This window comes from Pimephales promelas, chromosome 5 (genome assembly GCF_988280905.1).
Source record: "Pimephales promelas chromosome 5, fPimPro1.hap1.1, whole genome shotgun sequence".
NCBI lineage: Eukaryota > Metazoa > Chordata > Actinopteri > Cypriniformes > Leuciscidae > Pimephales > Pimephales promelas.
Genome location: NC_142773.1, coordinates 23,024,021 through 23,037,953, shown reverse-complemented (window position 1 = coordinate 23,037,953; position 13,933 = coordinate 23,024,021). Strand labels below are relative to the sequence as shown.

General features: G+C 38.5%; 1 protein-coding gene across 1 annotated transcript in view; it reads left to right on the top strand.

The window, feature by feature from the left end:
* The window catches only part of clstn2a (calsyntenin 2a), a 232,097-nt gene that overhangs the window by 149,668 nt on the left and 68,496 nt on the right, over positions 1-13,933 (top strand). Inside the window, exon 3 of the mRNA XM_039654681.2 lies at positions 13,156-13,351. Within this exon, the coding sequence (XP_039510615.2) occupies positions 13,156-13,351 (196 nt within the window). The remainder of the gene's footprint in view (positions 1-13,155; positions 13,352-13,933) is intronic.

The following is a 13,933-nucleotide window of genomic DNA, read 5'->3' as shown; positions in this document are numbered from 1 at the left end:
TGATCCCTTTATTGGCTATTGGCCATACCATGCAAATAATCATTGAATTATTGTTGAAGGCTAGAATTTTACTATTAGTAAACAACATAAAGATGTGTAAATAATGACAAAACTTCATTTTCGGGTAATCTGTGCATTTAAAAATTCTCACATGGCGCTTGCTGGCAGCCAGTGACTTTCTTTCTGAACACTGATTCTCAGTGTTTTCTTGTTGTTTCTGAACTTTACTATCCACTAGAAAAGTACCTAGATCGATATCTGAAGGTTAAATGACAAAAAGCACAGTTCTGGATGCTCCAATTTAATGTCTTCTGCACTGTCTGACTGTAAAATGTCTAATGATGTCAATATTAGCCTTTATTATCAGGATGAAAACCAGATGGAAACATATAAACAAACTGAAGGATGTCCATTGTCAGCTGATTAATCCTGGATCAACTTGGTGGACATGCTTGACGAACACCCACCTCCATATTTTAGTAGCTGGAAAACAAAACAAAACAAAGACCACATACATAGAAACAGATTAAATCCCAAATGTTTTGCATGGGTTTTAGCAGAGTGCACATCGCATGAAAAGAAAGTTGTGTTTTGGCTGAGATGAGGATGACTGGTTAAAATAGACTTATTTCAGTGGCTGGCAGGGCTCTCTCAGTTCTTGGCACACACCGATGGCTGTTTGATCTTTCGAGTGGAACATATTGTTAGTGTATTGTCACTGGGAAAGATAATGTCTAGGGAAGCCAGAATGGACAATGTAACAGCGTTTTAAATAGACTCACCCACTACAAAATAAAAACACAAAAGGTAAACATGAGTCACCAAAGCAGAACATGTTTGTGATTATTGTACAAATCCACTTTTGCTGTTTTTATGCTCAGAGTTTGACTTTCATTGCCAGCTTAACTGTTTATGGATCTCAGGAGTTTGTTGAGGTTTAATCTTAAAAAAAAAAAAATTACAGAGAGATTTATTGACACTGCAGTGAGACATTTATCATATGACTGTGTTAAGACAAGCATTTAGCATAAACATCTGGGATAGAATGATATCGTAAACTCAGCATATTATGTGTGCGAGGCTTACACTCAGCCTTAATGCAGTTAATAGTGGGGCAAATCAGCTAGCATTCCATTTCCAATTACTTCAGAAAATAAGGACTGAAATTTCCAGCTAGTCATTACGTTTTAGCAAATGATATTTTACCCCACGCATTTATTTCCCCTTAGGGGTCAATAAAGACCTATTTATCTGTCGTTTTCAAACCAGTTCAGCATAGAGTGGCGTAGGGATGAGCAAATAGCATTTTTTTATCATCTGTGGGAGTTAAACACTCAATTCTAAAATGATTACCCAATTTTCAGTCAGTCAGAGTTTCAGAAGCAGTAAACTCTTTCATTAGGCAGTTTCAGATGCCTAATGATTGATTGTATTATCGTCAATGGTCCCTCTGTTTAAAAAAAAATGGTGTTGTTTCTGGTGAGATATCTAAGAAACAGAGACGCACCGGTCTCGAATCTCACACGGAGAAGCGGAAATTTTCTTAGCAATGTTAAAACGCACATCAACCGATCATTTGTTTAGCGTTCATGAAAACACTACATTCAGATTCACCAATCAGAATGAATTCAGTTAGATTGAAACAAAAGGTGTGCATGTAAACAATGAACGGCGACTGCAGAAAGCAAAAACTGAATCCCGGACATCAACGGCTGGACATATCCGGGAGAAAGAGGATGGTAACTTCTACTCAGCTTTCTGCACAGAACAAGCGTCTGCTAGCTTAGCTTCCAAAAAACTGGCTGACCAGTGCCACATCTGAGGATTTTTTTTTTCCAGACAACAAATACATACGTAAATCTCTCGTCTCAGGGGGATATGAGGGTGGAAAGCATGGTAATTTGAAATTACTACAGGTTTTTTTACTAATACGAAATCCTTAAGTATCCCTTTAACCTGTGACGGTGGTCTGCCAGGAGGAATGGCAGTGAACTGCATGCTGGGAGGTTCACATGTGGCCTTAAGGCTGGTGAAGCAGAGAATGAGAGGTGGGGTTCAGTCCACCTGGGCTACAGCTTTACTTATTGAATAATTAAATGGAGAGATCTGAGGTCATCTAGAATGGGAGGCGGAGAAGCAAACAGAACTGATGGCCCAAGGGAAGGGCCTACAGCTCTATTTATAGTCTTTGCTCTCCTGCCTCCATTCTGCTCTTCACACACTGTAAATCAATGAGATAAGCACTCTGGACTCGCTGTACAGTACTTCCTCCGCTGATACACTTTACTTCTTTCTAACTCAATCTTAACACCTCTCTCACTTTCTCTCGCTTTCTGAGGGATAAAACATCAGTGTCACATTGACTTTTTATGGACACTACTCTTTACTGTTGTTGACTGAAAAGCTGGGATCTGTACATTCACCCAAAAAATGAAAATTATGTTGTTTTCGACACCGGTGCTTTTACAGAATATCTTCCATCGTGTTCTGTAGACGTGAGAAATGCATACAATGTCATGAGGGTGAGTAACCAATGACAGAATTTCCTATTTGGGATAAACCATAATTTAAGGTCTTCTCATTGTGCTCTGAATGTCAGTATACAGAGACGGTGTGGTGTAGGGTTTAAAACTCAGGGCTGGTGACCCAGATGGTTGCTGGATTGATTCCCAACAAGGAGTTGGTAATCAAACATCCCATTTAGGGGGTGTAAAGGCATTACAGATTTTCAATATTGATTATGATGACTATTATAATATTTATATGGGAATGTAAACCATCCTGGCTCCTTTGCAACAGATACGGAGCATGCAAGATTGAGGACGCAAATGTGACCTTTAATGAAGAAAGTTCAATGTGTGAATATTTTTTGAAATAATTATGAATCATTCCATTTTAATCAAATTGGATTATTGCATGAACATTAGCATACATTAATAAATTCCCACCTTGCTTTTTAACCCTTTGACATGTATGATCACACTGTTGTGGTTAGAACGTTCAGTACATCATACAGACTATTTAATCTGACAATGTGTTTTATTCATATCAGATACACACTCTTAGAAGAAAAGATTCTATATAGAACCCTAAAAGGTTCTATCAGCACTACGTATTTGGAACCCCTAAAGGTTCTATACACTCTTAAAAAAGGGTTCCTCTGGGTTCTATATAGAACCCTGGGGTTCCATACTTGGCCAATAGAACCTTTTACCAAAAAAAAAAAAATGGTTCTATATAGAACCATTTTGGAGTTCCATATATGAAGCGGGGGATGGAACCATTTCTGGTTCTAAATAGAACCATTTCTTCTAAGGCCCCGTCCACACTACTGCGTTTTCGTTTAAAAACGGAGAATTAAAACAAATACGTTCTCCGTCCACACCAGCGTTTTATCTGCGTATTAGAAACGATCTCCGTCCACATTAAAACGACTGAAAACGCGGATCACGTGACTATTCACCAACACTGGGCATGCGCGTGCCGGTGTAAACAGTGAATGACGAATCAGGGAAGGATACATCATGACTGATAACACCCAATCATAGAGCCAAGCGTCAGCCTTTGCGTCAGCGTTTCTGAAGTTCTCCGTTTTGTCTCGTCCACACTAAAACGCCCTCCGGAGATTCAAAACGCAAAACGCAGCTGCAGCATTTCTAAACTTCTCCGTTTTAGGTCTTCGTTTTTCCCGTTTTAGTGTGGACGGGAGGTGCAAACGTAGCAAAAGGTCTCCGTTTTTAAACGAAAACGCAGTAGTGTGGACGGGGCCTAAGAGTGCATATTGTGTACAGTAGGTATTAGGTAACTATAAAATTTACTCTCTTCTTCTCCCACTTCACTAGCCACTTGCTTTTATGTATTTCGGGAGAAATGGATGAATTGACGTGCTGTAAATTCGACAGATACGATACTCTGAATTGCAGTGCAACTAGCATTATTCAGCTAACATGATCAATATAAAGGTTTATAATAATAATAATAATAATAAGTTCTAAAAAAAAAAAAAAAAAAAAAACTCAGCTAGATTGTTTTAAACTTGCATGTGAAAGGGTTACATGTCACAGTCTTAGTAGTATGTGTCGACTTGCCTTCCCAACTAGAAGAGAACTAAACTTACTCTTAGGAAAGATAAGTAAAGATTCTTTATATATAACTTAAAAGGAACATAATCAATGGGTGTGAAACTTGTCCTTGGTTGGGCAGCTGCAAGTTCGATTGATTGATTCTGTGCCCCCTTTTTAAGCTACAATAAAAATAAGGACAGCATTGGCAGTTAGAAATTGCATTTCCCAAGAGTCTTCCAAAAATACCATGGAATCTGTGTTATCCATTCAGTGCCTTCAGAGGTCTGTCAGAGGCTGAGCAAAGGTTGTTTTACTTGTTTCTGAAAGCTTGCTATGTGAATTATAATGGCAGAATTTTACAAGATCAATTAAGATAATTACATCCCTTCAGGAAAATTATTAAGAATTTTCTTCATATCACTCCGTTTTGTTCTCTTGATTATTGAGGCAGGAGTAAAAAAGAAAAGAAAAAAGACCATAGAAAGACAATGGGAGTGGTTTATTAGCCAAATGGTCAAACAGATGACTTTGCTATCTTCAAGAATACATTGATGTGTTCCACTAATGAAACACCCTTTAGGAGTACACTGAATCCTCCAGTATTGCTTAATAAAAGGCACCTTTGGGATTCGTTCTGTGTCGTAAACATTAGGTCAATGCTTTACACCAAGACATTTCTTGTCTTGGAAAGATTCGTTTTGCCAGGACATTTCATTGGCTACTCTTCTCTGAATGTCAAAAGCAAGCGCTCCTCCTAAATGTTCAGCCATATGCGCTCTATGACATGACATTCTCTGCTGAATGACCTTTGCTAGAGCTTACAGTAATACTGTATGAATTGGATTGAACAGTTAATGTGACAAAGGCTGCTTTTCTCTCTGTACTTTTCTTTAGGACCGATGTTTGCATCTGGAGATACATGGACCTCTGAGGCTTCAAAATATATTTGGTCACTTGAGCCACAATTAATATTGGATAAATGCCTTTGCATTATATTAAAAATACAAAAACAACTTGCGTCTATTTTTAAAGAAATATGTTTCTTTACACAAAACACTGGGTCAATATACAACCCTGATCAGTATTCTGAAACCTAGGGGCAATTATGTACCTCAGTATAGAGGTGTGTTTTTAACATACATACATAGGATCAGATATGCAAAGGAAGACTATTCCAAAGACGTGGGGCTGCCACAGAAAATGCTTGATCTACTTTGGTTTTAAACCGTGATTTTGTAACATGTAGGACAAATATGGTCGAACGGAATAATGATGCTGTATCTGTATCAGACATGCTATATACTCTGGAGCAAGACCATGCAAGCTTTTAAAAACCATGGTCAAAACTTCAACAGGAAGCCAGTGTAGATATGCCAGCACCGGATAAATCCTAGACTCTTTCCCTGTGCCTGTCAACAGTCTGGCTGTTCCATTTTGCACCAGCTGCAACCTTAATAGCAACTTTCTAGATAATCATAAATGTAACGAGTTGCAATAATCCAGTCTGGATGAAATAAAAGCGTGATTAACAGTTCCCATGTCCTTAAAAGACAGAATGCTCTTTAATTTGGCGATGCTCAGCTATTAATAAAAGGAACTTTTGACCACAGCATTGACTTGTTTATCAAATTTCAGCTCTGAATAAAAAGTTCTTAAATTACAATATTTGGTCCACAAACTTGCAAAGAGAAGATAGTCAATAACCTTGCTCCTTTAGAAATGACGGTGAAAGATAGTGTGAGAAATCTTGGCGTAATAGTCATCGTAAAACTCATCGTTTAGCTTTGACAAGCAGATAAATTCTGTTGTAGAGAATAGCTTTTATCAGCTTACAGTGATTTCTAAGATAAAACCCCTTCTAAGATAAAACCCCTTCTCACTTTTAAAGATCTAGAGGTTGTCGCCCGCGCTTTTATTACATCAAGCCTAGACTACTGCAAATCTCTTTCTGCAGTGATCTGCCAACGTCAACTGCGTCATCGACAGCTTATACAGAATGACACATATTATTATTATTATTTTTTAACCATTTAATTATATTTCATCATCATAAACATACTGTCACGATTGGGTGTAGGCAGGAAGCACGAGGAATAACTAATAACAGGAATTTAATGATCCAAAAACTCAGGAGATGCAACATATACAATAACCAACTGGAAGTGAGGGAGAACACTGGGTTTACATACACAGAGAACGGATCATGGGAACAAGACACAGCTGGGGCAAATTAACTAGACACAGGTGGAGAAACTGAACACAAATGAGGAGCGGGAAAACTGAGACACAGGACTAAACCAAAACACAGAGACGGGGGAAACTAAGGCTATGTTTACACGGAAACGATTCTGAAGAGAAAACGCAAAAGTGGCGTTGCGTCATCACTTTTTATTCTGCATTTAGACAAGCATTTTGTGTGGGAAATCCGCATGCAAATGGCGATGCAAAAGTGTGTGAAATTCAATGTGCACTTCAGGCGGATAGGAGTGCATACTACAACAACACCAAGTCCACGCGCCTGCGTACAACCTTCACTGTCAAGCAGACTTTTTTTTTTCGTTTTTAGCGTTTACACGGGAACGCGGCGGTGGAGCGTTTTTAAGATTTCCACTCTGGAGGGTGGTTTCACTTTTTTGCGTTTTTAAGCCTCAAAAACGCTGTCGCCGTGTAAACGAAAGGCACATCCGATAAAATATTTTTACGTTTTCACCCGCGAACGTTCTCGTGTAAACAGGGCCTTAGAAACACAGATCACACTTGTGACATATACATTGCTAGATAGCTAATGAACATAATTTTGCAACTGTGTATCACACGAAATACGTTCTGAGGAAACTATTTTGCAAATCGTAATTACGTTACATGCCAACATATAAGCAGTGCTATTACGTTTGTCCTTAACGTAATACTATTGCAGTGCTATTACGTTTTTCCTGAACATAATACATCCAAGCAGGTTTCTTTACTATTTATGCATAATTGTGGCATTAAAATTTTGACTCTTTTGCATTCAACTGTCATATCAATTAAATTTTCCTTCGCATTTATTAATATAATAGACCAACGTTACTCATAAATATATAAAAAGCATTTTCTCCAATAAAACACAACATACTGATACATTCACAAAAGACATACATTTTATTAGCTTGATGTAAACCAAATCCTAGAATCCATACGTTGTTTGCAAGAAACAGATCCAAATCCAGCCTTTTATCCAGTGATCTTCATCTTCATTTCTCAGCAGCGACCGCAAACGTCAAATCCGCGCTGGTGATTAATTCAAATTCAAATAATGCGCCTTCAAGAAGCGTTACGACATGTTTTACGGCAGTGATATCAAACGCTCATTGGCTCCCGCCTGCTTCGTCACAGATTGCGACATGCCGTGTTTCAGTAGGTGTAGTACATTCACATTTGAAATGGAGAAGAGCGCGCGCCTTCAGACAGAGAGCGAACCGAAATCAGATTAACATTTTGGATTAACGTTAATAACTTTAATTCTGATCTGTACCTCATACACAACTACTATAATACTGCCAGAGGACTGCGACTGCAACGCATCATCATGTGAACGACTTTTGGTAATGTTAATAATAAATAAATAAATTATTGTGAAATGTATCTGTCTGTTATGTTTTTTTTTTCTTAATTGTGTTACCTACGTAGTTTTAAGGAATGGTTATGGTTAGGTTTAGGGATAGGAGTGGGATTAGTGGCTCAAAATATATTTTAATGCTAAAACTCATTTAACTACACATCTCTGTCCATTACGTTTTATCCTTTTTATATTCTGTATAAAATAAATATGTTTTTTTGGAGTAGGATTAAGGGGTCTTGTTACATTTATCTTTAAAAGTGAAAGTATACAGATATCGTTATGATATGAAACATATGTAAATAGTTAACGTTTTGTAGCTGTAAAAACGTAATAAGGTTACGTTTAAATGTTGCAAATACGTCCATATTATACGTTTTAGCATCTATCCAAACGTACAAAAACGTACGTTACATATCTTTGAAAATAACGTATTAAATCTATGTATTAACAATGAGACATATTACGTTAAGGACCAACGTAATAGCACTGCTTATATGTTGGCATGTAACGTAATTGCGATTTGCAAAATAGTTTCCTCAGAACGTATTTCGTGTGATACAGGGTTGTAATTTTGCTAACATTTTAAATGTATTTGGCTGAAATAACTATGGTGATATGGAAGTAGAATGAGGTTATGATTCAAGTATGATTCAGGTATTCAAAAGCCATGTAGCATAATAACATTTTTATAATATTATTATGGTATTATTATATATTGCATATTGTTACAAAGATCTTCACAGTTTAACGAAAATGTCTTCTCTCACTCTGAACTCATATAGATGTTCGTTGTCTAGCTTTATTAAATCTAGCTAAAGAGCATACGGGAGTCTTTTTGTTTGTTTTTTTCACAGTTTTTAAGAAAGCCTCAATCATGTCAGGTCTGCCTAATGATAAATATGTACTGTAGTGCTTCAGACTTTCATTCTATGTACTTTAGCCTTCATCTTTCTGGGTGTGCGTGTCAGTGGATTTCGATCAAAGAGCCTTGTGTGCTGTAAATCAATGTTAAATACATGGATATGTCAGCGCTAAAAATGACTAATGATTTGATGTCCACTGGTCCATCCTCAGGCTCTCTTCACACTCTTGATAGGACCATTACCCCATCCAGACACAGATATATGCACACTTAGAGCTTGGAGAGAGATGAAAGAGACGGACTGTGTTGGAGAGGAGTGAAGGACGCAAGAGTGGCTCTCAACAGCACCTCAACCTCCCACTGCATGACAGGCATTATTGAGTCAGTCTCTGTATGTGTGTGTTTAATAGAAAGAGAGGGCAGAGAATGAATGAGGGTTGGGGGTGGGATAGAGAAAGTCATTAGCGAAGAATGTAATCCAGAGAGTAATTAAAGAAAGGGAACATGGAGCCGGCCGAGTATATCTCCGAAGGGTCGGATGAATCAAGGCTTTGCCTGGTAATGGTTTGTGTGAACAGGGTTTTAATCAACCCCGACCCACATCAGCTCGACCTAGAAATAGATGGAAAAAACATATCAAAGACGATTGTGCAATATGTTTGGAAAGTACAAGTCCAAGTGCTCCTGAAAGTTTTCTCTGGCTTGAACAAGGTTGTTCCAAAGCACAAAGGTGATTCTGAAATATGTTGGGAAAGTATAAGTCCAAGTCCTCCTGGAAGGGGGTTTTCTCCTGGAAAGGGAAGTTTCCTGTGGCTTGAACAGCCCAGATGTGACTGGTACACAAAGTACATAAACTACTATTTTATAATTCTGAAGAAGTTTATTTTGCAATAATTAGTGTACTGTTATGGATGTAACATTACAAAACTACTTTTCAAAACAAGTAAAAAATGAATATGAAATATTTAAGTTGACATGAATTGAATATGTAAGAAGAAAGGGATTTTAGATGTATAAATGAGAGCTTTAGGTTAACCTTAAAGGGATAGTTCACTTTGAAATTAATTTTTTGTATGTTTTAGCTTAGGAAATCCAAGATCTAGGTGTCGCAGTAGTTTAATTTTTTTTATTTCAAGTTAATGACTCATAAATGTACTGTAAGTACACAATGACGGCCTAAGACACGAGCAGAGCAGTTTGTGTATGTTTTTACCTCTTGTAACCACAGCCACGTCCAACTGATCTGAGGGTGCGGGCACTTTGCTGTATGTTTTATTGTCATGTATACTGACACACAAATTACATTTTTGGAAATTATTGCAATGCAGTTTGTGTGCAAATTCAGAACAAGGATCGACCAAAATACAATAAACAACACAAAACAGAAGTAAAATGCAGGAATTAGCACTGGCAGTGCCAACAGTGAAGCTGATGTGTTTACTTCTTCCTGGATACTGACTGTCTAGAAGGAACACCTTCTAGCTGGCATCCGACAGCGCAGAGACTTGGCAACCGTCAGCGATTACATTTCTTTGTGCAAAATTGTCATATGTTTCTTCCTGTGGATCAATGTGTTAGTCTTGTTTGACCTTGAAGTTGATGAGCAAAGCTTTCAGAAGCATGTTGGGAGTTGATATTTTAACAGATGCCTGTTTTTCGCACACGCTAACAAGGCTAACTTTCAAAACAAGACTCGCATAACTTACTGAGCGAATTTACTGTGGATATTGATCTGAACTTCTCAAAGGTGAGGGTTTAGAAGTTGCCGGCAGTGATTTCATGAAATGTTAAAAAGACGGTTTGAGCTCTTAATTAAGATTGTGATTAGGCCTGACAATGTGTTTACATGATTAATAATGGAACATAATCAATTTTTAGGCTTAGGGAATTTACTGTGCAACTGTACCACCTGCAAGTTTGTTTTAAAAAACATTTCCAACAACAATGGGGAACTGCCGTCTGGTGCACGACTCAACCGTTATGATCTCCAAACTATCTCTGGCTGCGTCCTAGTCAACACATCTAATTTGCACTCTTTCCAAAAACGAAACAGGAAAATGAATTGGTTTACGAGATGGAGGTCATCCAGGTCTCTGGAGTTTACCGCTCATGTTCCTTGTAAACCAGCCTACTATAAATGAATTTCTGCAGTAAGCAGTACAAATATTACATGGATGATTTCATTCATTAGTCTCAAATTGGCTTACCCAGAACTCCCTTCTTTACACTCCCAGAGCTGATGCGAGGTGGTATTAAAAACATGGCACATCTGTCGGCCCGATTTAATACTTCCTTCGACACTTTCAAAGAGGAACTCCAAAGAGTTTAGGCTCTGTAGAGCTCGCCGCATGATTACAGACCTCTGTTCTGGCAGAGCGTGAGGAGATGCTGCCATTTTCAAGCTGTCATTTGGAGACATGATGGAAATTAGCTCACGGTTTCCCTCCATCATTACCCTGTACATATACATCCACATTGCCTGCGCTTCCTATGCTGCATGGTTTGACCCTTTTGCCCTTTCTTCAATTGAATCTGGAAAATGCATTTGCAACAGCAGACGGAGCGGAAAATGGGTTTACCCGTAACTCCCAAGCACTAAGTGGAATTTTATATTTTTTTCTTTATCCAGGGATTTTTTTTGCGTATGTGCATTGTGATCATTGTTATTCTTATATAATATTCTTTCCCATTTGCATTACAATTCTCATCAAAAAAGAAAACCTTGCTTATGTTTTATTTCTGCAGCCACCCTCTATTGTGCTACACGTTTAATTTGGATATAGCGTCGCGGGGCTAATAGAAAGGGTACATTCAAACGGCAAGTCTCTACAGGAGCGGGGACTGCGGAGGGTAAATTGTTATTTCAGCACTGAGGGAGGAGGGAGATTTTTGAGCGGAGAATCAGATCTGCTTAAAAAGAAGAAAAAAGAAAATAATGAAAAAAAGAAATTGAGAGAGAATGGAATGGAAAGAGAAAGTTATCCTTATCTGTCCGCAGCAGCAGGCTTGAGCTCACAGCATAACCGCACGTTCCTGTTTGCTCCAGAGACCTGCCGGGGTTTAAGTGATATCAGCTGTCTCAGGGTCAGAGTTCTGATGCTTTTTTTGTGGTCATTTTCCAAATCCCTAAAAGAGCCTGTATAACCAGATAGAAGCACTGCAGAAAGGACCCATGAACAGATACAGTGGCAAGACAATGTCCTTTCTTGTGGTCTCAGAGTTATTGCGGTGTCAACAGATTGTGTGTCAACATTATCTGTGATTGTATGGACAGAACTGCATTGTGGATGACTACAATGCAGTCTCTAGAAGAAATTGTTTCCAAGGCTACAGCAAAACTTTAAGTGAAGTGAACAATGTCACCTGGGAAATGAAAGACAAAAGTTAACGTCAGTATTCAGCCCTCGCATTAGTCATGTCACAATCAACCCGGTCTCATCCCAAGACGTCATATAACTGACGTTTTGGGACGTCTTTTGACCATACGTCAATATTCGCCTTTTTAGGGCCCCCTTAAACGTCGGTAGATGAGGTTATGGGATCCTAACTCTACCCCATACCTAAACCTAACCCTAAACCTAACCCGTCACCTAACTGACGTTAAAGGTAAAGCGTCAGTTGTATGACGGCCCGGGATCGCCATCTACCGACGTTTAAGGGGGCCCTAAAAAGGCGGATATTGACGTATGGTCAAAATACGTCCCAAAACGTCAGTTATATGACTTTTTGGGATGAGACTGTGTTATCACAATCAGTTGATGCATAGTCATTTAGCAAATGTCACAATTGAAATACCAATACCTTACAAAAAATGCCATAGTATTATCATAAAATAATGACAACAGGTGGTGGTGCCATGGTACAGTCATGTTTTGTTTTGGTCATGTCTAATACAGTGGTTTCACTAGCTTAGTTGAAAAATGAATTAGTGTAAGTATATATTATGAATAGCAAATTAGAAAGAAAGTGACTGCTTCTAATTAGTATGACTACTAGACAATCATTCCTTATAAATAAGTTCTGTAAGGGTACCATGGTACAGTGATGGTATCATACCATGGTCATGAACTTCATGCAACATTGTTTTTATTTTTTTTTTATTTCTATTTCATCTCATTTCATTTAAATTAAATTGTATACCTTGATTTCATATTAGCTTAGTTGTATATTACAGCCATAGCCAATATGAAAGAAACTGATTGATTGTAATTAGTATGGCTTTGTTAGAATTATTCTCTGTCTGTAGTAAATTTATATTTTATTGTAATGATTTCTTCTCCAGTGGGATGGGCTGCTTGAGAACGAGAATGAGGCTGTTGGTACACGCAGTCATTACCACATTGAAAACACTGTACTTGAGCACAGTGCTTTCTTGCGCAATATGATTCCAGCTCTGAAATGAGGCAATTGCAAGAGCAGACAGTTATTCTTCCTCTCGCAGCACGAATAGATTCAGTTTTAAAGGCACACCGTGTCCTTTATATTACTTCTGCTGGGTAGGGGGGCCCGGCCTGCTGGGTGAAAGTTATAGCAATGATAGCTTGTTGAGATGCAGGCAGGAAAAGAAAGTCATTCACTTGTTCTCACAGCCACTTATTCTGCTTCCTTTGTTTTGTTGTTTCTTCCAGGAGAGATCTGTGCGTTTAAGATTCATGGGCAGGAGGCTCCATTTCAGGCCGAGGTGTTGAATCGGACATCTGGTGAAGGGGTGCTGAGGGCCCGGGGCCCCATAGACTGCGAACAGCAGAAGGAGTACACCTTCATCATCCAGGCTTATGACTGTGGAGCCAGCCCAAGTGGAGCCAATTGGAAAAAGAGTCACAAGTAAGTAGAGAGACTCTCCGTTGTGTGTGTTTTTTTTGTTTGTTTTTTTTTCTGATTTGGGGTTGTATACTGCTGGATCATTAATGTTGTGGGCCTATGTTTTTTTTTTTTTTTTTTTTTGGAGGTCCTGGATATCTTGTTCAGAGACATGGTATTGTCGATTCTAGCAAATACCAACTTATAAAAAATCTAAATCTGACCCCCCTCTGCTAGAAATCTTATAATGGGCTGTGGTTGGATCTTTAATCAGGAAAACGATTAAAAAAAACCCCATCAAAATCAACACAAAAATGTGTCCCTGAGAACAAAATGAAGCCTCTCCCATGGCCGTCCCAGTTCCCTCTGAACCCTATAGAAAATGAGTGGGGTGAACTGAAGAGGAGAAGCAAGATTGTTTGAAGGAAGGGTCTCTAATCTCTGGTCAGGTGTTCTGCAAACACATCAGCAATTATAGGAGAAATCTCAGTGTTGTTATCTTGGGAAAAGGACATTGCAATAATTGGATGCCAATAATTGTGAACAATAGAAAAACAATTATTTCATGAGATTACCCCCCCCCCCCCCCACCCACACACACACACA